The 26,780-nt window shown below is 40.6% G+C and overlaps 1 protein-coding gene across 3 annotated transcripts in view; it reads left to right on the top strand.

Moving 5' to 3' along the window:
• The window catches only part of LOC136442567 (procollagen galactosyltransferase 1-A-like), a 32,453-nt gene that overhangs the window by 523 nt on the left and 5,150 nt on the right, over window positions 1–26,780 (top strand). For 2 of the 3 annotated variants that reach the window (XM_066439487.1, XM_066439486.1), the window contains exons 2-12: window positions 6,908–7,136; window positions 13,601–13,735; window positions 16,700–16,904; window positions 18,007–18,126; window positions 18,552–18,649; window positions 19,238–19,344; window positions 19,941–20,015; window positions 20,911–20,968; window positions 23,483–23,610; window positions 25,077–25,124; window positions 26,337–26,540. In XM_066439487.1, the coding sequence (XP_066295584.1) occupies window positions 6,908–7,136; window positions 13,601–13,735; window positions 16,700–16,904; window positions 18,007–18,126; window positions 18,552–18,649; window positions 19,238–19,344; window positions 19,941–20,015; window positions 20,911–20,968; window positions 23,483–23,610; window positions 25,077–25,124; window positions 26,337–26,540 (1,407 nt within the window). The remainder of the gene's footprint in view (window positions 1–6,907; window positions 7,137–13,600; window positions 13,736–16,699; window positions 16,905–18,006; window positions 18,127–18,551; window positions 18,650–19,237; window positions 19,345–19,940; window positions 20,016–20,910; window positions 20,969–23,482; window positions 23,611–25,076; window positions 25,125–26,336; window positions 26,541–26,780) is intronic. The other variant, XM_066439488.1, reaches the window with a different exon arrangement.

The following is a 26,780-nucleotide window of genomic DNA, read 5'->3' as shown; positions in this document are numbered from 1 at the left end:
CCGTCAAGTTCCGCAGGCATCCAACTTGGTGTTTTAAGTAAGTCTGGATCAGAAATGGTTTGAGTTAGGCTGATTTTTGGTGCTCGAACTGAGGTTTTTCTAACGGTCTGCCATGCGGGGATAACGGGACACCGGGCCGACACAGATGTCCTAGATTGGGGTCCGTCTGGGGTGCTAAGGACCATGCTACAGACAGGGGTTGGGGCAGGAAAAAGGACAGGCTAGGGTCCGATCCCTTACGGTAAACGGGTTGATTGTGAGATAATGCAATCACATATTTTATCTCCTTTGGTAGAATCAAAGTAGGAGTAACGGAAAGAAACGTTTATATATCTTCTTTTTTTTCAATTCTTTGTAGTTGAGCTTCGTATGCATCTATGGCTTGTGAGGGGACAGGAAGAAAGGGATCTACATAATTTTATGCCAATATTTTGCATCATACATGAGCTGACACTTGATAGCAAATCAGCAGTTGTTTTGTTAACATCTTTGTTGATATTATCAGTCCATATCTGAAATCAGCAACATTGTATTAGGTAGTGTAAAACTTCAAACTTTTGGGGCGGTTTTGTTTTTGCAGTGACCTCTTCCCCGTGAATACACGACCCTACTAGAATGCATATCCAATGTATTACAACAAGTATTATTACCGCAAATTTGAAACCACACAAAAAAAAACTTTTCCTTTCAACCACGAAATAAAACCACAGCGGAAGTAAATGAATGTACAGTAGCTTGAGCCTTCTGCATTGGTAAATGTGCCCTTCCATGCACAAGAACTCTACTCCATACTCTACTCTTACTTTGCTGCATATTGGTTTTAACCTTGTCCTTTCAGTCTCAGGGCAACAAACTGTGGATGAGACCCAAGTGCTACATTCTCAAGATCGTTGAGAAGGCTGTTATAGCAGCCTAGTTAATTGCCTCACCATGATTGATCGTAAATCTGATTATAGACACTATGCAAACACCAGAACAAACAAGTCAGGACAGAGCAAGTACTCTTTTGTTTGAGGAAAGTCTATCACAGTATCAGTGGGGAGAAAAACAGTACGTTTGTGTGCAGGCTTTATGTAGAAGTAATAGACTACAACTATATATGTGGAGCTGGATATTTGCCACATCCCTTTGAAGTCTTGCTTTTATCTGTAGTAAGTAATGCCACACCAATTTACCAGTGGTGTGGGAGAAATACTGACTTCTGGGACCTCTTGGATTAGCATCTTAAAAACCTGTGGGACCTCACCATCAAAGCAGTCTTATTAGGTTTCAGTTTGTCTAGTAGAATTAGGAGCAAATAGTTTTTCATTGGGTCAGTGACAAAGCTATGAACAGGCTAAATCCAGTAGGCTTAGAAAGGACTTATTGCAGCTTTACTCATCGATCTCACTTTTGGTTATGTGGCAAGGCCTAGGGAAAAAAAATTGTGTTTCCCCGTTACCTGATAACCAACCCCAGCAAAAACCTGCCAACCCTAGCCCCTTTTTTCTGGCAAGTGACATAAAATTTTCGATCTGTCTGACATCTGAATGATGAAAATGTTGTGGAATTGTTTTCAAACATATTCCACTCATTTCTGTTGCATTAGAAAAAGTGATGTAAACAGATCACCAACCTAGGCCCTCTTTATGTGGACACCCACTTATGTTGATGGCCATATCTAAAAAAGAAAACAAGACTGCTGACGGTAATTTTTTCAGGACGATGATTGGAAACAAAAACTTTATTTTCCTGTGCCTAAGCATTATCACATTTTTGCAAAGTGAAGTCATCCAGTCTCTTTCCATACGAGTGATTTGTGCCAGACAAACTCACATGAACTTAGACTAGAGCCTAGTGGAGGAGCTATCTCTTCAACACTGCATATATGATTAACCCATGGCACAGCAAAAACTGTAGCAGACATTCGGTAAGGCCCTTTTCAAACACAGTCTGTTGGTTCAAATCCAATTACAACACAACCAGGGATTTGCGACAAGCCTTATTTGGCTAGACTTGCAAATAAATTTCCAGTTGACCTAGTTCTGCCAACTCCAAGATTTCTCTGTCTGCTGCAGGAAAAATGCCAGGTGTGCCAACTGCTGGTAACCAGGGGCAACCGCCTTTTCCTTAGTGAGGTCGTTAACCCTTGTATGTAAATTAGGCTTTGGAATATGCAGTGCCAAAAGCCTGCCAAATTTGATATAAGGAACCAAGGTTTATGGAATTATATTACAACTTGAAGGTGACTCAACTGGTTTTGATTTTTTGGAGTTCAACAGTGTATGTTAAGAATATGTGGTGTACTAGTGTGCAGTAGTACCTTCATAAATATCTTACATGTAGGGCTGTGTACCTACATGCAATCTCTATACCTTTTCCTATAGAATTGTTTAGGTACAGACCTGAACATCAAGTGTACCTGTAGTGTACCTAGTAAACAAACTAAAACACTAGTGGACACCACTTTTTTTAGAGTTAATTAGACTAAAGACAGGTAAATCCCTTGTCAGAGAGGACGATTTTGATTATCTTGCACTTGAGAATAAAGAAAACTTGGTTTAACACTTTTTTGGATGATTAGAATATACATGTATAAATCCTGAAACAGAGGTGTCAATTTATCACTGAAAAGACAATTGACTACATGCATATTTTACAGATAATTGACTAAATTATTTAGGTCCAGGTCCAGGCCTGTATCTAAACCTGTACCTGTACCTGAAAATTGAGTATGTACACAGCCCTACTCTACTCTACACTATGCACCAGTGCTCCCAGTCCAATATTAGGTCCACAGTTTGGGTGCGTATGCACCCAGTATTTCAAGCCCCCAGCAGTGAGTCCACAAAAAGATTTACATCGTCCTTCCAAGTTCCTGAACTGTATCCTTGTCTGGCCCCCTGAGGCCATAGGTCATCCTTCAGGAAGTTTCTGGTTATACTAACTGGGTGACATCAATGGGTTTAAGTTCTTTGTGACAAAACAAGAAACTTTCATACAGTAAATGCAGAAATGTTTGTGGTGGTCTATGTTTGCGGTTTTCACTGTAAGCTCTTTGCCGCAAACTTAAAACTACTCTGACTAGTCTGAGCATTTCTGTCTTCGTTTCTGTTGCGTTTTATCAAGGAGGTCTATATAACCTCCTTGGTTTCATAAGTCAAGTAAGTCACTATTGTTTCAAATGCGAACATAAAACCACCGCGAACACTCCGTGAATTCTCCCTACTGCAAAATTAAAACCACGGAAACTTAAATGCATTCATTTCACAACAGCTTCTTTAACATTGTTGCCATTTTTCAAATAGAAATTTTGCCACATTTGTGCACTAGGTTTTTGTACTAGTAACGTTAGATATATATTTTGTTTAGAACCAGACCTAAAATTTGGTCATTTCGTTTGAATCTGTTGGGTTGAGGAACACAGCTGTATCGTTGTATGCAGAAAACACCATGGCAACCAGACAACAGCTGTTTCTCTACAAAGGTACTGAACATCAGTATAGCAACTGTCTCCTGTGAATAGTAGCAATGTATGCAACATCTGCTGGGAGGGCCATTAAACTTGATTAAAGTATTGTTTCAATTAGCAGACAGGGTTGGACATTCATTTTTCGGAATAGGTGTACCTATTAGGTACACCTATTCCTATTCATTTTTCGGAATAGGTGTACCTAATAGTTCCGAAAAATGAATGTCCAGCCCTGTGTCCTAACCTAGAAATGTAGGTGCACTGAGAAAAAAATGGTGCAAAACCTAAATTTTACAAACCTTACTACCTGTCGTCATACTGTAGCTTGAATCTGAAATTCTACAGCTAACTTCAACATTTTTGAACAAGTGATGCATTATAACAAAGTTTGTCATTTTTCTGAAAAAATATGTTGTATGCTAGTGTACCTTTATGTATATAGCCTACATAGATATCTGGGTGCACCCATAGTCAAAAGGTAGGTGCACAACTGCAAATACACATCCACTGCAGTATTTCGAGCCCTGGAGTACCATTAAAGTAGTGTTTCGATTAGCTCAGTTGGATTCTCACTCTCAGTTGTTAGGACCGGGCCTAAAGGCATTGGATGGACTACACGTCTACAGTACAGTACAAATATGCAAGCTGACAGCTGGTTTATTTATTAGTCTTTCGTGAGAAGTCTCAAGTTTCAAGGGCATGACCACGACACAGCATGCTGCGGTCCATTTTGTATTTCACCACTACACTAGTGGACTAGAATAGAGAAGTACCGTAGATCGTGAAATGTTCGTTGCTACAGTTTTAAATTCACATTTTTGTTGTGAGCTCTCACTGCGAACTCCATACACCACAAACGTGTGTGTTGTTACTACGATTTTTTTTTCCAAAAACCTCCTTTATTCTCTACCTTTACCTCCAGACATTGTAAAAGAACAGTTCCTGTTATACTGAGAACAATAGCAGCATTGTCAAGGTGAACTAACGCTAGCTCCCTCCAACAGGCTTGGACCATGTCTGTCCTAAGTGTCCATTTGTATGTTTAGTCTACTTGTCTCAAGTTGAAAGGCCAGGCCACAGCCCAAACCCAACACTTGACACATGTATCCTATAGGGTCAGCTTAGAAATTCCATTCATATTTTCTATGTGTCAATGAACTATTAGTTTCTAGGGGATAGATAGTATTATAGATATACAATATCCGGACTTTAGATAAAATCTTGTCAAGAAGCCAGTATGGTCGCAGCTCTGCTTTGTTATACATAGGAAAGATATACTAGTACCATACACATGTACATGTTGCTCTGACATCCCAAGACCCAGAGAACTGATAAGGCTACCATCAACTACAAAAAGTAAAATGTAAGAGTTTTGATTCATATCAGTGTTAACGTTGATCCTAGTGTAAATACAATGTAAATCCTAAGCATTAGACATGGTCTTGATCCCGGCCACTTATCCCTAGAAAGCAGTCAAAAGTCAATAGACAATTTTTGTTACTTGTCAGTTATTGTGAATCTTGAAATGTTTGTGATGAATTTATTTTCGCACAAAATGATAACACCACAAATAGGTGTTTTGTGATTCTACTGTACAAAAGGATTATCAACCACAAACTTCAAACACTGCTAAAATCTCATTCCCCACTTTTCCCTCCTACTCCTAACTTGCAAACTAAAATCACTGTGAAAGTACATGTACATGTAATAAGTGCTTTAACAGTACAGTATATAGATACAGAATACAAATATATAGATAGTACAGTATCTATAGATCCCACTTTTAGTTTTACAGAAATTGCCAACTGTGCACATCATTATATATGCTGTTCCTTGCTCATAACCCAGCAGTACATTGTAGTGAATTTGCATTCTCCTGGAGTCCATATTTGAGAAAACGCTGTACACTGAACAGAGAACACTGTTGATATTTGTTGATGACCATAGGTTCATGTCAAGGTCACCGTAACTTGTCTCATCAAAGTCAAGCCACAGTTTTCCCCAGGCTTACATATACATTGTACTTCAAGTAGCTGTGGTTATACTAGTAGCTGAAGACCTTGCACTTGAAGGCGTTTAGAAGTCCTGGCAACTGGAGTCAGACAGACATATAAGTATAAGCAGTGATGTCACTGTTCCAGTGTATGCCAGTAATGCATGCAGTCCTATGGGAAAGTGGAAGGAGTCATTATGTCAGGAACCAAAACTCCAGAAAACTTACCTGTTATGTCAACTGTCCATCAAATGCATTTCCAACAAGATCTATACTGCAAGTAAGTGAACCCCCTAACCAGAACACTTGCACTAGCCCCTTTGGCTTCAATCAAATAGCCAGCTGACAATCACTACCATCAGTATCTCATAGTCATATTGGACTTTTTTTGGAAAAAGGTAATTTTTTCGACTGATTCAATGAGTATCCCAAAACTGCCAGTACCAGGATTTTACCAAAGATCAACCCCTCTTTATTTTTTATTTCGTTGTGGGATCTAGGTCTAGTTACCAACTGTTGTGTCTCCCCTAATTTTAACTACTAGTTGTACTAATCTAATAGGTTAGGTATTTCTAAATTTGATATTTGCTTAAAAAAGATAGCCTGAAGAACTCTTTGGCAAGGATCGTTTTCTTGGCTCACTCATCCCCAACAAGTGTGTCTCACAATGGCAAGTCCACGTCTCCCCAGTTGGTACTGATTCAAGAAGACAGTTGGACACGGGAAAGGTTTGAGGTATCAGCCAAACCTCTGCCACATTTGGTTAATCTTAGCCGACATACTATATAACAGTAAGGGTATAACATTTACTAGGCATGTTTGTCAGACTCCAATACATGTGTACCTGTGCCAATTTGGTTCATGGTCAGTAGATCTAGAGTTGGAGTAATACACGTTTACAGTACAGTTTGCCAACTTCCAAGCTGTTCGTCTGGCATATTTATAGACATGAGTCAGAATACATATACTTTACCTCATGATCATATAGAGCCGCAGTGGTCAGCTTACTTCCTGGTGCCTTTTCCCTCCTACCTCAAAATAAAACTGTTACAAAAGTAAATGAATTTACATAAGTTACAGGAGAATGTTTGCTACCAATGGTAGGTCTTGACAAAATTCTTATTTCATGACAGGATGAAGGTCATGGTTGATTTTTGGCCTCCTAGCGACTGTCCTTGGCACTGCAGTTTTTATACTGTAAATGCATTTAAGTTTGCATGTTTTTTTTTATCTGTGCTAAGGCCAAAATGGAGTGTTCGCAGTGGTTTTAAGTTTGCGGCAGCGCTATAGTCACAAACTGCTGTAGTATTAGACACAAATGATTGCGGTGGCTTTAAGTTTGCGGTGAAACAGTAACCGCAAAAACTGCAAACATAAAACCACCGTGAACATTTCTGCATTTACAGTATCTTCTGCTCTGAACATGCTATGGTCTTGATTTATTTCCTATATCTGTATTTCAGGATCCAGAGTGACCATAACATAGATAACACATCAGCTGTAATACAGGAGTGGCTGGACGGCGTAGGGCACTTGTACCACCACGTGGATTTCTACCACAAGGATTCGCCAAACTACTTTCCCGACGAGGAGGGAGCCAACCACTGGTCGGGAACCCGACTGAGACACGTCATCAAGTTACGACAACAGGCGCTGGAGTACGCCAGAAAAAGATGGTCTGACTTCATGCTCGTAAGTGATGTTTTCTCTCTTCTTGGTCAAATTTTGATGGAGTCCTACATGCGCCAAAAACTGTTACTCAAGCAACTGTATAAGATTTATTAGAAGTCAATGCCATAAGTTGAAGGCATCTCTTTTGATTCACAGTAATTCATAGGGAAAGCTTTTTTATCCCCATATTTCGAAGCTAGAAGCCCACTTTTTGCATAATTTACTTTCGAATTTAGCATAATGCATAAAGGTAGTCCTACTGAATTTAGCATTAATTGCTGTTAGAACCCCCATGCAGGCCCTCTTCATTGCACATTTTCTTGCTGGTTGATATTATTCCTATGAGTACTAGTATCTGTTACTAGCATACTTTTCAAATATATGCTCTTGTCAACTGTGCCTAAAATATTCTTCAAACAGCTGTTGTTCGGTGTTGAAGTGTTATATCTCTTCCTGGAACAAAACCTGCACAATACAGTATGTAATTAGTCCCTTATGCTTTAGATCATCCAGCTGTTATCTGTCTACTTTGCAGATGAGATATTCAAGGATATTCTAATGGATGTCAACATAGCTGAAGGAAATACCTCTTCGTTGTCCATAAATTTTACCATGCTGAAGAACTTAACACTGTAACAGTATGCTTGCTCTCTCTGTACAAATACTGTAAGTCTTGAAATCTTTATAGTGGTTTAATGTTCATGGTTTTCGCAGTGACCTCTCATACAGCCTTAAATCATCATACAGTGAACAATACACCGAGAACTTTAAACTTTAAACACAGGAAATGCCACCTTTTCCCCTTCACAAAATTAAGTGCCCTGGAATCTAAGGTCCCATTCATGGTGCAAACATTAAAATGGTTTGATTCGTTTTGGATATAATCTGAACTGAAAAGGTGTGCATTTTGCGTCCATGATTCAAACTTGCACCCACGCTCAAAACGGTTTGCATAGAATTGACTTTGCGTTTCACGTGTTTTATATACTATTTCACATGATCCATGTACTTAAGCCTTATGACTCTATTCTAACTTTCTTTTGTCTGTTCGGCACGTATCGGAATAAAACGGAACGAAATCGTTTTGGAGCGTTCATGTTCACAAATAATTCAATTTATCCTGCCCAATCGGTTCGAAATATTTTGATTTTTGCATCATAAACGAGGCGAAATAGTTCGATTTATCCTGCCGAATGGACAACAGAATAGACACCAAGAGACTGGAAGAGACCAAGAGGGCGCCCCCAAAATAAGATGGAGTGACAATCTAACTAAACACCTGGGCCCAACATGGCCAAGAACCGCTCGACAGAGGAAAACCTGGAGTCTGACAAGGGAGGGGTTCCTCCAAAGGAGTGATGATACCCTGGAATAATGATGATCCTGCCGAAACGATTCGAAACGTTTTGATTTTTGCATCATGAATTTACTGCACCTGTCTCCACCTTGTCTATGCTGACCCAATTGATAGGACTCTGATGATTCTCATCAATGCACTAATGATAGACATGTGTATGTACCGGGGCATGTATGAGTAGGAAATAAAGAACAGGCCTTTAGCTTTACCTTAGGCTTTTCCAGGATTCCTAGAAGAGGCTGAAATGCCAGTGAGTTAAGCTACCATGGATCGGAAGCTTTTCAACATTTCTTGAACGCATCTATTGATGTGTTAACAGATGGTCAGATCAGACCAGGGCAGTCTCCAGGACCTGTCCCTCCATCTGGGGACGGAAATTTGCTAGTTGGGATGGACAAACATTTTATCCCGTCCATACCAACAAATCTGAACATTATGTTATGACATGATATTATGAAAAATGTATTTTCATCAGATGAAAATGACAGTTTGGACAACAAAAATTAATTCCACGGGCTATCCAACAATCATTTGCCAATCTTGTCTCACAAAATAGTTTTATTCTCAGACTTCTACAAAATGGTGATGATTTTTTTTTATTGAAGAAAAAGGAAGCCTTGCACCACATTTTCTTTTGCATATCTGTACTCTGCTCTGCTCTGCTCTGCTCTGCTCTGCTATACTCAGCTCAGCTCTATTCTACTCAACTCTTCTGTTCTCTTCTCTACTCTGCTCTGCTCTGCTCTATTATTCTGTTCTCTACTCTACTCTTCTGTTCTTTACTCTGCTCTACTATTCTGTTCTGTTCTCTACTCTACTCTACTCTTCTGTTCTCTACTCTACTCTACTCTACTCTACTCTACTCTACTCTACTCTACTCTACTCTACTCTACTCTACTCTGTTCTACTCTACTCTACTCTACTCTACTCTACTCTACTCTACTCTACTCTACTCTACTCTACTCTGCTCTGCTCTGCTCTGCTCTCCTCTTCTCTGCTCTGCTCTGCTCTGCTCTGCTCTGCTCTGCTCTCCTCTCCTCTGCTCTCCTCTGCTCTTGAGTACAGCTGGGTCAGGTTTGATGCACGTGTGCCCAAACACTGATCTCTAGGAATTAGCCGAGAGGGCAAGAAAACATTTTACATGCTCCACAGAGCCTGGAAGGTCAAAAGTACATTTTGTCTAGGCTATGGTATTAGCTTGGCTGCACACCAAGGAATTCTGTATGTAAGCACCAACATTGAACTGTATGATGATATACATGTACATATAGGCTGCCTGCCATCTCGGCTACACACCAAGGAATTTTGTATAAGAGCACCAACATTGTACTGGATGATGATATACATGTACATGTAGGCTGTCTGCCATCTCGGCTACACACCAAGGAATTCTGTATATAAGCGCAGACTTTGTACTAGACGATGATATATTATATGTGTACCAGGCAGGGCTATCTCCAGCTTTGAATTTTTTCCATCCCACTCTTTGTTAAGGAGCTTTTGTTGTTGATTTTCCTTGTTAATCTTGTCATTTTGAGCTTACAAAAATACACTTTCATCAGTTTTATGTCGTGAAGTTCAGATTTTTTGACAGAAGAGGTGAAATTGTTGACTGTCTCAAGAAGAATGTGTCCATCCTATGATGGAGAGCCATGTTAAGGACCTTGCGACAGCCTGAGACGTGTACATATAGGCTGTTGGCAAGTTTAATGTTTAGTTTGATCTGATAGACTGGAGTGAAAATGGCAACAGATCTAATTTGGATTGCATCCAGGCTAGTCTAAGATTATACTGTAGAATGGGAAACGTTTGCAGAGATTTAATTTCACGGTAGGGAGAAAATGCAGTGCTCCTGGCAGTTTAAATTCATGGTTAAAACAAGGAAGTAGACTGGCAAAAGACAGAACAAAAATGTTTGTGTTGGTATAATGTTTGCGGTGAGTAGATCATAGCAAAAGCTGCAAACCTGTCCTCTTTTGCAGTATACAAATTACAATACCCCCCAACACTGGACTGACTGTCTTTCCAGTCTGGCTGCCTCTAGTCTAAACAGGTGGCCGGGTTACTAGAGGTCATGATATAGTTCATGTGCTGTGGGTTGCACGTGATCAACACATGATAGCTACTGAGGGGTCAGCGAACTCTTGAGCTAAAAAGCACCCCTAAAGTGTCTCAGATCTTGGCCTTGGTCTTCATAGCTAAATAGAGCATGAATACCCAAGGGAGTAGGGATAACGAAAAAAAAGTGCTTTTAGATTTCAGGAGTTTCTTTCCTGATCGGACAATGACTGATAAGAGAAAGAATCCATGCAGCTGAAAGTCAATGGAAACGAAAGAAACTTCTTTTTAAACTGTAGCTTCGTTTTTATAGTGAAATTGCATAAGATAAGAATCCTAAGGGTGATGCGCTAACAGCAGTGACGTCTTGAGTGAGATTTGCACTCGCCAAGTGCAATCTCGGTCTTCTCGTCTCAGTCAACTGACAAGTTGACCCCAGCCATCCACTGTTTGACCAGACAGTAAGGTCACTTCTGGTGCTGACTTGAAAGTATTTGTGAAATTTTAAGTAACACCATGTTTATGTCCTTCTGAGGGGATGTTGATTAGTGTTTAGTCCCATTGTATTGGGGATCCTCAGGGCGTCAAAACAAAGTACACAGTCACTTTAAATCGTGAGAAAAACCATTGCCATCATTGTAAAATTGGCAGGGAAATTTCTTCATTGACAGTCTTTATTGGATCAACTCTATTTTAGTACAGATACTGAGTGTAATACAAAGCTTTATGTTGAGGAGTCCTGTTATTTTCACATAATTTTATGACATCTTTTGACTCCATGTTTGTTAAAGCATTCAGACAGTAATCAGGATATTTGGCCTTCCATGTTCTTGAGATGCAAGTGGTAAGCGACCCCACTGCTTTAAATATAATTGCCATATGGAGAAAATTTGATGGATCCAAGGAGGTTATAGTGAAAACCTCCTTGGTGGTACCCAACCCTACTGTAGTTGAAAATATTACAGTATAGCTGCCAAGTCCCATTTGTCCACCTCTATTTACAGAGACAATGAAGAGACTTGGCAGCTGGAATAGAATCAGATACCAGGCTAATAATGGTGTGTGAGGAGTTGCATTCGTCCTTTCAAACCTCTACATGTAAAAGAACCTGACACACTTATTTACATCATACATGTAGAAGAGAAGCGGTGACCCGTTGTGCTTGGCCGAAAAGCGAGCACTACTACTCGCTATCAAATAAGAATCACAAGTCTGACGTTGAACGCTTTACAGTTCAAGTTTGCCTTGGTTTCTTACTGCTCGCTGTTACTAGCAAGCACTAGTACTGTTAGCATTGCCCCTCTATTCCAGGGATCCATTTAGTATGATTGACTCCATGTGGTGGGGAGAACCTCCCCTAAGGAAACCTTTCTCACAGAACAAGGTCACAGTAAATGTGCCATTGAGCTAGACTGTTTCCATAAGTCGTCAAGGGTTTTGTGTCCAAACATATTTCTCTAAATTGAAGCAAATCAGTCATAGATTGATATTCTGCTTTGGACCACCTTGCCAGTATGGCCCCTTTTTGTGGTCTCTTATTAGATAATTTTAGATAATTTTTCCCACTTACACGTCACATGCATTAAGAATCCTGACTATATAGTCCACATAGACCAGATTTTATCGATTCCCTGGTCTTCTTGGGCATTTTGACTCAAGTGTACAGTATTATCAGTCAACGTTTCTCTGAATTTTGATACTGTCAATCTTTAACCTTTGCATGTTTTTTTTTTTAAATTTGATTTGGTTTTCCCTGTGCCAAATTCATGATAAGGTGTTTTTCTTGTATGACTACTTCAGAATTGTTTCAGGCACAAATCTAAAACAAGTTGCAAAAACTTCCCTCTTTCTCCTACCGTGAAATAAAACCAGTGCATTTTGCAGCATTTCCAGCTTTGTCAGCAGTTGGAGGGGACCAGACAGTGTCTAGCTGTCAGGTTGAGGGAAGTGTCTGCTACAAGAGCTGTCTGAGACAGGGTGCAGATACCAGACTGTTTCCAGGGCCTTCACATTTCAGCTCCTCGGCTCCAGGACCTACATGCTCCCAAGGAAATTTTACCACAACCCCCCATGAGTTAAACACTGAGCTCTAGGGCTGTGGTAAAATTTCCTTGATGGCTTGTAGACCCTGGAGCTAAGGAGCTGGCCTGTGTAGGCCTTTGAGACAGTCTGGCATCCAGGCTAGATGCTCATGACACATGTAGACTGGATGAGTTGGCACAGGCCAGTATTTATCAGGTCAAAGCTAGGAGGGGGGCCAGGGGAAGATCGCAAGTAAGGTCATCCGGAAGGGGATTTAATATGATTAACATGGAAATAGGGATTCCTCCTACTGTTTCAGCTTTGGCTCCAATTACCTAATGACAATGATCAAATTGCAGTGTATAGCAATTTGTCACAAGGCGATTGGTAGGATAGTTAGTGACATGAATGTCAACCTGAAATGACACTTTGATTGAATTACTGAGCTATGATACCTCCTTGGATCAAATTCCATGGATCCTGAGAGCGTGGGTTTGATTCTAGGGTTGGACATGTGAAAGATTGCAATCATCACTTTGGATGGTTAAGCCAGGAATGACCTCATACGCCCCCCGTGTATGAGGGAGCTTCTCAAGTATCGAACCTTTGCACATACTAAAAGTACCTAACAAACTTATTGAGAAGAGGAGGGGTGACCCGGTGTGCTAGGCCGGAAATACGAGTCACAGCAAGGCCACGTCACTGCACTTGCAGCTATCGAAAAAGGGCTATGCTTCATCCTAATTATAGACAAATACAATAGACAGATCCTACATGACACTGTCTATCAATTAGCAGTTCAACCAAAGACAACACAGCTATCAGCAGTTCAACCAATCAGAGAGTGGCTACATGTCCGTCAACTTGAATTTTAATCTCATTTTATCTTTGTATTTTACATGTCATTTTATATTTCTATGTTTTGTTGGAAGTGGGCAGGGCTATGGAATTGATCTCTTTATTATCTCCCATTGACTGCAAAGAAGTGTTGCTACTTGCTATAATTGATTTAATTTATTATCACCTCTTATGTTTCCATGATTGACAGTTCATGGATGCTGATAACCTGGTGACCAACCCACGCACCATGAAGCTCCTGATCGCCCAGAACAGACCCATCATCGCCCCCATGCTGGAGAGCAGCACCGCCTACTCCAACTTCTGGTGCGGCATGACGGAAAAGGTCAGTCAACATGTAACAGTGAAAGTGAACCAGGATATTATAGTTTGTCTTTTACACAACCAGTAATGTCTCTAACCTGCTTGCATTTCGATGTCTATCAGACTACGCCCCCAGAGCTTCTGACTGGAGTACTTGAAATTATTTTTGGATAAAGTGAACCAGTTTAGCTCACTGGAGAGCTGATCTTCCACTGGTCATGACAGGAAAGACAGACAATATGTATATGTCAGGGTAGAGACGCGATCTTGTAGAATCAGCGATTCTACCAGTACAGATCCCGCGCTGAGTTTCTGTCGACAGAGACTCCAATCGGAATTTCTACTGGTAGAATTGACGATTCTGTTGGCAGAAATCCCGATAGGGTTCTCTGTCGACAGAAACTCCCATCGGGATCTCTACCGGCAGAATCAACGATTCTGGTCGCTTCTGCTAGATCTTCTGCCAGATCGGAGTCTCTACACTGACATATCCGGATAAAGTACAGTTATCATTACAATGATTTACATTCTCATTGTAGGGAGAAATTCCTCTGGCTCTATTCAACAAAGATAATGAACAGTACTAGACTAAGTGGACCATGGCTGAACATCCTGTATCATCATAGTTTACAGCAACAGCCAGGATTCAAACTCCCAACCTCTTGGTCCAGAGACAGGGTCACTAACTACTGGACTACACATGCTACATGTCTGCTTCTACTTATTAGATCTCACCTGTCGTGACTACCCTTAAGACTTCAATCTCATCTCTGCTTTTTTCTTCTCTGCAAACATTTCCTGCCAGGAAGTGTGTTTAGACTAGTGACTAGCAACCCTGTTTCTGGACTTTAAGGTCAAGAGTTTAAGTCCTGGTCTGTTGCTGCTCACACAACTGGCACGCTACACAGGAAAGGGTTTCTGTCCTCAGGGCTCGAAACACTGCGTGCATGTGCACTTTTGTACACCCAAAGTTGGAGCTGTGTACCTAATGTTTGACTGGGTGCACTATTGCACCTAGATATATTTTTGAAGGCTATGAGGTTAAGGTGCTATTGTGCACTAGTACACAGAATATTCTTGAAAAAAAAAATTTATTTACTTTGATGTTTGACCAGGTCCTGTTTAAAATTTTGAACTTATCTATAGAATTACAAATTGAAGCTCTCAAAGCAAGAGAGGCAGTATGGTTTGTAACAGTACTACGTTTTGCAGACATTTTACCTAAGTAGAATGTCTGCAAACATTCTGTTCCCAAAATGATATCTCTGCACCTAGATTTTCAGCCTATTCTCCAAAATGAATTTCAAGCCATGGTCGTTAGCTTGAAGGCTTGGGACAAACACATGAGTTAACCATGTGTCCACCTTTCATCATGCTGATTAATGATAAAAGGCAGAGGAATAACTCCAGGTCATTGAACCACTGGACAAATAGCACCTGTTCTTCTGGTTATGGTGTGTGCCAGAGTAGCTAGCTAAAACCACAATGTATGCCAGCCTGGGAAAACCCCTGCTGTACCTACTTTTATGGGACAAGCAACAGCGACCTTGTCAACCTATGAACTTAATGGTCATCAATTACTGCTAAGGACTAATATAAAGTACAGCGTTTTCCCACATGTCACACATGGAGCATGCATTCAGCACTTGCTCTAGCTGTGTTAGCTCAAAGTGGATCGAAGTACCCTTTCTGCTTTTTTTGCTTCATTCTTTTTTTATCAATACCGTAATCCCCTTTATCTTCACGTTAGCAAAATTTCACGGTGTAAGGAAAGTTGACATTTTCGCTGAACTTAAAGTTAAACTTCACGGTGGCGGCAAGTGATTTACAGAACGAATGTGTGAAGGGATCATAAATAATTACAACAGGTTTTTCACAGTGATGATAAGTTCACGGTACAGGGGTGACTGTGAAAACAGTGAACATAAAGTTACAATGAAAGAAACGAAATTACCATCTTCCTGCTTTCAAAATCTGGCTAGTATTACCTCATGTGTATTTCTATGTGGAAATGAAACAAGGAGTGATTACCTTTGCCAAGAAGGTTATGTTTTTTAGATACAGTATAATTATAGTCGGCATTTTATTTGTTCATTTTCTTTAAAACCACATTATATTGAAAATGTGTCCTAGCCAATGAGCTGGCCATGGTGACTGTTACAAGGAATGGTGGTTATGCTGGTCGGCTAATTCAGAACACAGTCATTGCGTGATTTTCTCTAAGTAAGGGTGCCACCAGCTTACTAAGGAACAGGTGCTTATTGTTGATTTTGAGTAGCCATGCTTTTGTAAGAATCCAGTCTTGATACTGGCTTTCCACTGACTTACTAGTAATGCTCAGCAGCAAATCTAAGCACCCTCCATCCATCTACTCTAAAAGGTTGAAATCAAAGCATACCTTGTACAGGGTCAAAATAAAGTATGTAAGCAAGTTGATTTTCCTCTTTTATGATTGTGTATCCTCAGATGACCTCAACTGTTCAACATTATTCTTACAATGTATGTAGCACTTATTAGTCTGTTGATACAGAGGTTCCAATTGAAAGCATAACCTGTACAAAGTGCACAAATATATGATGTTAGAAACAGTAAGAATTTGGTTTGGGGGATAATATGCCTAAAGAATCTTTTTCCATTGCTAAGTTTTCATTTTGTGGTAGGAATTTCATAATAAGAATATTTTTCATTATTTTTAAGTGTATTCAGTTAAAAATAACGTACTGGTATATTGACACATTTGGTATTTCGGTCTTGCATGTAAAAAATTTCTGTGGTAACGCACCTGTATGCATTCTTAGTCATACTAATATATAACTGTGGCCACATCCCTTCATTATTTTTAGTGTATTCAGTTAAATATAACGTACTGGCATGGTATATTGACACATTTGGTATTTCGGTCTTGCATGTAAAAGATGTCTGTGGTAACCCCACCTGTATGCAGCCTTTGTTACACTAATATAACTGCGACCACATCCCTACACAGGGTTACTACGTGCGTACTGACGAGTACATGCCGACCCTCGAGAGGAAGAGAAAAGGCGTGTTCCCCGTACCCATGGTGCACTCCACCTACCTGGTGGACCTGCGTAGGGAGGGCTCCACGAAGCTCAGCTACGACTCTCCTGGGGAGGGCTACTATGGACCTGAGGACGACATCATACAGTTTGCCTGGTCAGCTAGGACGTCAGGTCAGTTGAGACATTGTTACCTTCCTCGAGAAAGTTGTGATTTTGGATCTAGGTGTGTTTGTGTGTATGTTTGTGTGTGTGTGTGTGTGTGTGTGTGTGTGTGTGTGTGTGTGTGTGTGTGTTTGTGTGTGTGTGTGTGTGCATTTGTGTGTGTGTGTGTGTGTGCTATGGTCATGATTTGTCAGTTGTAGATAGCTCTTGGGCAGGGGAAGACTTGATATTCATTTGTGCCTCCTAGCAGCTTTTAGGGGGACTGCAAGGGCCTTTCTGTTGGAGAATTTATTTTCTGGGAGGTGATATTGCTAAGCCTGGATTTATTGGTTGATTCCTTGGATGTTATGTCAACAGGATAACTAATAAAGCTAATGGTTAGTGTGAGTGAAATTGATAACATGATTAAAACACTGAAAAAGACTTACTGCACATTTTCATGGAGCTTTATATGACAGGTGAATTTCCTCAAGAAGTTTGCATCGCCTGTGACACATTAGTTAGTTCCTAGGACTAAAGGTCACTGTCAAGGTTTGGTGCAAGGGTCACTAAAAGAAAACATTTAAAAACCCTTCAAGAGAAATCTCAGCTGCCATCATACCAGTATACACGAAGTTCAGGCCTAATACTGTAATAGTGAGGGAGACTTAAGAGACTTCAGCAAAGATTCATCAAAGCTAGCCATAGTTCAATTGTCTCAGTGCCCAGCACGCTCGATAAGCAAAACCTTTATAATGATTGCCAGCATCCTTCTGGTCGTCCACACATTTCCGTCAACTAGTTACTAGGCAAAAGCAGTACTATATCTTCCGTCAGTTCCAGGTTGCAGTACCATCATGTATTACTAGTTGGCGCTTCAGTGCCACCTGAAGTTCTCAATAAGACATACGACATGTGATGTTCACTCCTACACCTAGTTTTTCTCCAACCTTAATGACAGCAAAGCATGAACCTTATATCTAGTTGTCTCTGCAATTGATGGGAATGCTAACATCATACATACAAGAAATCTTATGTCATTCCATAGCTTTCCCATAAGATGCAATCTTGTCATTTTGCCATATCAGAACATCGCCTCTCTATTCTGACAACATGCTGACTGTTGCTTCAGGGATGGAGATGTTCATAATGAACACGGAGGAGTTTGGGTACCTGCCATCAGCCCTGGATGATACCATGATTCACGAAGAGGAAACTCTCAAGTTCAAACAGATCCTGCTGGACCAAATGTGTAAGTACTGTACCATCTCATTCTTTATCTTTCCAAATGAATAACGTTATGTATATAGCAGGGTCAGTGTGTCATCAGTGTGGCGTTGATGTGGTGCAACGGTTAGAGCGTTGAACTTAGCACCAATAGGTCCCAGGTTCGATGTTCACCGTGCCCCGACATTGTGCCCTTGGGAAAGGCACTTAACACTGCCTTCCCTGACGGTGGAGTGACGCCCATCGAGCATCTTTGGCTAATCTGTCTAAAAGTGTGCCAAAAAACCACACAACAGATTTGGTTGCCAATGTGCCAACATCTAGCACATTTGCCACCAAGAACCGTACAAAATAGTAGAGAGTAGAGATTGTGATCTGGCAGAATTGTTGATTTTACAAAGAGGTTGTGAACATGAAGAAATGAACATGGACATGTCTTTCTGCCCACAGCACATGACACCCCAGAAGGCTATGTGTTTGACCCCCTGGTGCCGTCTGAGTACATCTCACAACCCAACAAAACTGCTACCAAGATGGGCTTCGACGAGGTACATTCAAACTCTTTCATAATCATTCAAAATTTCTTATAATCATGAACAATGAATACAAAAGCCATACAATTCTATATGTTTAAATTACTATAATGTATACTTTTATGTTAGTCTTGTGGGTTCATGAAAATATTTAATTTTATAGATGTAGACATTTACAGTCAAACCTGTACAAGCAACCATCTCTACATATCTCTACATTCTCAGTCCTATCGTTAGTCACTGACGAAAGACAGTGGCTACTGTCTGAAACGTCTGACTGTTTCAAAATCTTATCCAGTTGCTTGAGTAATTATTTTTGGCGTATCTTATTACCTGGATGTCTAACCTTCATCAACGCATCTCTACATATGGACCGACTGGCCAATTTTGGTGGTCCTTTAGATAATATTTCCCATTCATAGAAGCATTCAGAATCCTGTCTATAATAATCACCTGTCCACATAGACCAGATTTTATCAGTCCCCTGAGTGGTCTTCTTAAGCAGTTTTGATTGTATGTGATACAGAGCTTCAATTTCAGTTGTATAACATACAAATGTCTTCCAAACCTCCTGTAACAGTTGTTTTTTAATCCTATCTGCAGATCTTTGTGATTAACCTGAAGCGCCGTCCAGAACGGAGGAAAAGAATGGTCCACACCCTGAAGGAGATAGGGCTGGACTTCAAACTGACGGAGGCGGTAGATGGCCTGTAAGTACAAGATGTAAATGCACCTTATGCAGTCTGCATTTGTGCATAGATTTTGATACATGGGTCCATTGTGTTTTTTTGTCTAATAGTGGCAAGTACTATAAAATCAATGTTTGGTTGATTTTATTAGAATTGTAAGCGTGCTTGTCCGTTCGTTATCATTTATGTAAATGTTCTTGTACTTGTCATTGTAATTGTTGACATTATGTCAGGCATGCTGCCTGAAAGCCAGTGTACGGTAATATGCTGTTCCATTTGACAATAGATAAATTCTAAAAAAGAAGTACATCGAATGATATAGACTAAGAATGTCAATCGGATGAAAATCTTATGTCCCGTTTTGACAGTCTGTCCGAAAGCACAATCAGCAATCAGACTGCATCCCTACAAAATTGTTTAGGGTCAGGTCTGGACCTGAACACCATGTGTAACTGTACCTGAAACTATTTTAGGTGCCTAATTGGCAGACTGAGTACATTTTGCTGCCCTACTGCTTAAATGACTGGTGTGGTTACTCAGTACAATATACATGTATATATGACATTGTATAGTACAAACTATTGTGTGTGACAGTACAAGCTAATTGTTGTGTCCAGGACTCTGAATGCCTCTGTGCTAAAGAAGATGGGAGTGACAGTGCTACCAGAGTATAAGGACCCTTGGGCCGACAGGTGGGTGATTGGCAGCACACACAAAACATCTTTCTTTTCATCACTTTATAGTCATAGTCACAGTTTTTGTCATGTGGTAGGTTTTCACTATTTGATTACCTGAAAACACCGAAAGAAAGGTAAAATAGGATAGAAGTCTCAATAAGATGGGAATGTAGTACAGGGTGCGAAATACTTTTTTGAGCCAGGTTGCCCATGTTGCAACCTAGGGCAAAGGCTAGGTTGCACATCCAAATTTCAGGTTGCTCCAGCAACATTCACCGATTTCTTCAAATCAAGCTCGTATGTAGCGTATAATACTACTAATATTTCAAAATATAAATTAGATAGTATTGTGTTCCCATTGACCTAACAACATCTTGTTTAGCCAAGGGCAGTGTGTTTTCGTCTTTTTCAGCTCAAATTCCACGATCTATGAAGGGTTTTGGATGGTTTAAAACGAAAAAGTGTTGATTTCTTTATTTCAATTGAAGATTTACCGAATTTTATGAGAGTGACACTGTGTTTTTGTGAGCTTCCAGGGCTCCGATTGAGATTTTTGGCTCAAAATATAAGGTTGCACACTGCGCTACCTGGGTTTGGAATTAACTTGCACCAACCGAAATCTTGTTGCACTGTGCAACCAGGTATTTCGCACCCTGTAGTAAAACTATGTGTTTCATAAAAGGATGTTAGACTGACTTTTTCTCATCTTAAACAGCTTCTATTAAGCCAACACGTATTGTCTTAAGTTGGCAATGCTCAAACTTTGTAACCTCTTTGTAGTTTGTAGATAGCTATGAAAGACTATAAACACCTTTTGTCCTAAATGTTGCCTGACACTACATTAGGTCACCTTTTCTTTCTCTTATAAAGTGGTGTTAATTCATAGCATGTTTGTGATGGTACTTTACAGGAGTATGACCATGGGAGAGATTGGTTGTTTTCTCAGTCACTACAAAATCTGGGAAAAGGTAAGGGCCCCGAGTGAAACTATGACAGAATATGTACACTTTTTAAAAGTTCTATCAGGAAATGAGAGGGAATGGGTTATAGATTTCTGTTTGACTCATACAGTAAGAGGTAGGCTCTGGAACACGAATTGGCGCAACTCGAGACACGAATTGCGCCACGTAGAGGCGCAAATCGTGGCGCGCAAAGCGCCACCAGGGGGCTAAACTCGAGATCTCGAATTCGTCCACGCGGAAGCGGTAGCTCGAAGCGCAATACAAAACCGGCACTGACATGGCTCGCATAGCGCCACCAGGGGGCTCAACTCGAGATCTCGAATTCGTCCACCCAGAAGGGGCATCGCGAAGCCCGCAATGTAACGTTACTGACATCATGAGTTACGTAACTATATGTCCAACCAGCGGTGGCAGCGAAGCGCATATTTACGAAACACGGACCCGAGTATCGTCTTGCGATTTAGCCATTCTGTTAAAATTAACTTATAATATATTGTAGTCAGCAATCGTTGGTTTGTTAATCACCGTTATATCAATAACATTCCGTTTTATTTGCTTTCACAGGACTTGGTTACGGGGCTGACAAATCGCTAACGCATTTATAGTGACAAAAATAGTGCGATTAGACACAAGAATGTGTTCTTAGTGCCAAGAGAACTTTAAAAATGTACCACTGAAAGTACATAGACAAGCACACAAAAAAACATTAGTCCAATTTTGTCTATTTGTGAATTTGCTGCGAACTATGTCAGCATTAGTCTATGATTGTCGATTCAAATCCAAAATGGCTACCACGCAAATATGATGCTATCCCAGCATTCTTTGCAGTTTGTAAGTAGACTATTTCCAAAGGTCGTCAGGTAAGTTAAAAATAAAGCAATTGTAGAAAAACATACTTAAAAAGTAAATTATACGCCTTCAACTCACCGTAACTCATCCCGCAAGTAGATTTGTATGTTTTTTTAATGTTCTATATATAGTTAGCAGTAGATTTCGGCATTTTTCATAACGTTTTCCAATTTACTAGTAGCATGAAAGTTCATCATGAGTTGGTAAAAGTCATCATGAATTAAGGACTAAACTCGTTTTCCAGATTTGTTGATTATTTTTTTATCTTACCTCATCGCTTGTCGTGTGTTGCTATAGTATGTTTTGATGTTCTATGTGCAGTTAGCAAGATATTGATAATTATTACTTTCGAAACATGTTCGTCGTAAAATCTCGGATGTTTTCGGAAATAGTCGGCTCGTACAAACTGCAATGATTCCTGGGATAGCATCATATTTTCATGGTCGCCATTTTGTTTGAATTTTTGTTTGTTTTGGTGAATGTCTACGTAGTTTCAGTCTGATTTATCAGACCCCGACTTTAGTGTAATGTTCGGTTTATTGAACTAATTCTATCTGCCGTGAGTAGAGTAGCTTCAGCAGGAAATCTTTGCCATTGTCTTGAATAAAGGATGTATTATTTGTACAATCGATTCTGAAACTGGAGCAAAGAATGTTACTAGTACTTAAAACACACACTATCCCATTCTTGCCACTATTTTGTCACAATGCATTTGTATCAATTTGTTATAATTCTCAGCCCCGTAACCAGGCCCTGTAACAGCAAATTAAACAGAATGTTATTGACATAAACGATTATAAATAAAGCAACAATTGCTGGCTGAAATTATTACCCATACTCGATAAGTTAAATATTAAACAGAATTCGTAAATATGCACTTCGCTCCACCTCTGGTTGGACGAATACATTTACTCCTTGGTCTGTGCGTGTTTTGTATTACGATTAGCTGACTACAATACATCATAAGTTAAACATTAACAGAATGGCTAAATCGCAAGCCGTGTTTCGTAAATATGCGATTCGCTGCCACCACTGGTTGGACATATAGTTACGTAACTCATGATGTCAGTAGCGGTACATTGTGGGCTTCGCGATGCCCCTTCCGAGTGGACGAATTCGAGATCTCGAGTTGAGCCCCCCAGTGGCGCTTTGCGAGCCATGTCAGTGCCGGTTTTGTATTACGTTACGAGCTACCGCTTCCGCGTGGACGAAATCGAGATCTCGAGTTTAGCCCCCTGGTGGCGCTTTGCGCGCCACGACTTGCGCCTCTACGTGGCGCAATTCGTGTCTCGAGTTGCGCCAATTCGTGTTCCATGGCCTACCTGACAGTAACGCAGACCTAGATAATGATAGAATTATAACTGCACATGTCCTAAAAAGACAAACTTTGAATAGGGAAAACAAAGGTCGATTACAGTGACATTGGAATTACATTTTGTTACGTCACTTTGTAAAGTTAAGTAAAAAGGCAGACGTTGTCCTCCCGCGTATACATTTGTACGTACATGCTCTCTATGATTTGTCATTTTCCAAGGATTGCTTCATAGGACCTGTGATTTTGATTTCTACAGTATTATAGGTTTTGATATGTGTACATGTACCTCTCTAACTAATGCTTGTAGTACATGAAAATCTCTCAGTGGTCAGTGTAGAGTTCCTCTTGTCCAACAGATTGTAGAACAGAACCTAGACTGGGTTCTTGTCTTTGAGGACGACATCAGGTTCGAGCCCTTCTTCAAGCGGCGGATGTACAAGATGCTGAACGAGATCGAGGAACTCCGGCTGGACTGGGACCTCATGTAAGAACTGCAAGGGTTGATGGGAAATTTTCTTTAAACCAATGGGTGGTGTTGACATGTTTTCCTGACTACTGGAATTGAAGGCATTATGCATCTTTTTTAGATATTTGTCTGACTGTGAAGTTGGTAAAAGTAGGTGACTGAGTTAGAAGAGGATTTAATCGTCTTTGTGTCATCTGGGTACCTGTTCATGGATCCCATTGCATCCTGGGAGATGCATGGCACTATGGGTAGAAAGGGGCTGAACAACATCATTACCATAATGACAATGTGTATCTGGTGCACTGTGTCCGGTCTATGTTATCATGTCAAGGTGATTACAGTATTTTATTTGCCCCCTGTGCTAGTGTCCTGAGTCTCCCAACGTGCAATGGAATCGGTGAAAAGGTCTCTATACTGGTCCTTTTTATTTAAGAAGCTACTCTTTTGGACAGAATTCTAGATGTTGGATATCGCACCCACCCACCCCCATCTCCATCCTTTTTTATTTTACTTCTTCCATATTTTTGCTATCCTTCTTCTTCCATAACATTTCACAGCCTGACTGGACTTTCACCACAGCTCTCATCTCACTCTTTTCCTGCTGATACTGTAGTAGATTTACGACGATAAGTCCAGCAGGGGTTTTTCTTATCCTGGGAAAAAGGATGTACCACCCTCATGCTCGCACCATGGCCCCTTTAGCACTTTGGAACAGATTTTGGAAGCATAAAACATTGATGCTATTAGGCCACAAGTTGCCACAGGATTCAACCATGTCCTGTCTAGATCTGACAATAACTTTCCCCCCTCACAAAGCCTCAGATTGCCCCATTTTCATCGAAAATTCCCTAAAACTTCACACCCTGCCACTGCCTCAAAGTAGTATTTGTAGAAAAACCCCTGTTCCAGCGCAAGACAGTTGACTGACAGTTGACTGACGCCAGTTACATGTAGTTGCGGGCACTTTCTGCTGTTAAAGATTCTTTCAATCCTTTTCTAGACCCTTAATCTGAGCATTAGTGATGTCTAAACTGCTTAGTTTGCTGTACTTTGATGCTTGAACCTAACATAGCCTGAGGACAAATGACTGTAGTCAAAATCACAGAAAAATGCCAACGTTGATGACGTTTGTTTCCTCTGTATAGTTTGTGCAAATTGAATAGTACTAAGGTCATGCAGCATGACAAATGTGGCATATATATGATGCTTATAAAAGAATTAAGAACAGAACTTTGATAAAAGCATTTAACAGTGCAATATATAAGATGGCAAGAAGCGTAACCTTTGACTCTTCTTAGCAGTGCATTCAGCAAATATTATAAAGTTTTCTGTAGGGGTAGGGCCTACCTTTTAGTAGCAGTTTGAATAACTGGAATTCGTTTATGAATATAAGACTTTTCCTTGCCACATTTTTCCTCCTGTTCGGAGGGCCATCCTCTTGACTAATAGGGAAGTACTCAGTGTTCTTCTCTGTTCCTGTCTAGATACATCGGGCGGAAGAAAGTGGTTCCTGAACAGAGGCCTGGCCTGGGGTGGGTTGCCTATCATGTGCTTTTGACCCTGACGAATGTTTAGGGCCGACAAGCAGAAAGCCAAACTGCCATTCGGGCATGTTTTATATCAGTCATGGACAAGGAGGTAGCAGACCAAGACTCGTAACATTCATGATCATGGCTTCACCATTCCATCCTCAAAAGTGCATATCTCTCAGTTTTTTTCAGGCATAAACGATGGGACAGACTATTCAAAGTTATGATGTGCGGAAAGGATTACACACATATACAGATACGGTCTTTACCTCTGTGTCAAGTAAAGCAGGGTTCAGTTTCAGTTCTTTAGGCCCTCTTTGCAAGATATTTTTGCGGAAAAGTGAAAACCTCTTATTTACAAAAATTATGCACCGATTTGAAAAAAAAGGCCTCTCAAACAGTTATGTGGGCCAGAAAACATTTCACTTTGTGTTTGCAGTAATTTGTTCTTTCACAAACTATTGAAGACCCGGTACTCTCTGTAACTCCTAAAATATTGTGTGACAACTAATAATAATGACTTTAGATCATTAGATCCCTTTCTATTGGCCACTTTCTCTAGTCTCAAGACCACTGATACAGGAATTGTTTTTATGTCCCTGTCACACAGGATGAATGTGGATCCACCAAGGAGCTCTAAGGCCCCGGTTTACACTCAGTAAAAGCTATGCGAATCAATTAACGTAAAGGGCCAATTGTGGGTTACTATGTCACTGATAAGATGAATTGCCTCTTAGGTTAATGTTTGTTTTCGGTGACTTGGCCATTGGGGATCTTCTAACATGTCGTTTAGGCCACAGCAAGTGAATCTTATCAATGTCATCAGCACGCTGATTGAATCGCATTGATTTCGCCAAGTGTGAACTGAGCTTTAGAAAACCCCAATTAGCCCATTAGGCGAATTGATTCGCATAGATTTTGCGGAGTGTGAACCGGGCCTAGATGATATTTTGGCTGTAATACACCCGATGTTTGCTCATCGTATGACTTTTAGAGATCAGGTGACGTTCACAAGCCCTGGAGCCCCGTCTCTAGTGATTTTTAAATTCAGGGACTTACTGGTGATCAACAAGCTTGTCAACTGTGTGACAGGGGCATCGAGAATGACATCAAAATATACAAAACTTACTGTCACTTTTACTGTCACTTCTCCTTTCACCATGTCATAGTATTGTATTTAGATCAACTGCGTTGTTGCGCTTTCGTTGCCGATAGTTACGTAGGTCGTAAGCGGATGCAGCTGGAGGGAGAGCACTGGGTGATGGGTACCACCACCATGATCCACGTCACCTACTCCTACTGGACGCTGGGATACATGATCACGTGGAGGGGCGCCAAGAAACTGCTGGACGTCAAACCGCTCACCAAGATGATCCCTGTGGACGAGTTCCTACCCATGATGTTTGACGACCATCCAGAGTAAGTTACACTTATGCTACGGTACAAATTGCGCAGGTGCCTGTTGGGGGTATAGGTCTATAGTCCCGGCCAGACCCGAAGCCACAAATTTGTCATAGTGGACTGTCAGGTACTGGAGGGTTAGGTTACCCCCTGCCTCTCAGTGCTCCCATGATTACCTCACAGCATCTATTTGTTATCAGGTCCCGCTATGATTTTAAGGCCGGGTTGAAATGATTCTGGGTCCCGGCCAGGCCCAAA

The sequence above is a fragment of the Branchiostoma lanceolatum genome, chromosome 9, assembly GCF_035083965.1.
Source record: "Branchiostoma lanceolatum isolate klBraLanc5 chromosome 9, klBraLanc5.hap2, whole genome shotgun sequence".
Lineage (NCBI taxonomy): Eukaryota > Metazoa > Chordata > Leptocardii > Amphioxiformes > Branchiostomatidae > Branchiostoma > Branchiostoma lanceolatum.
Note: the sequence above shows the minus strand (reverse complement) of the source record. Positions and strands in the feature narration are given on the sequence as shown.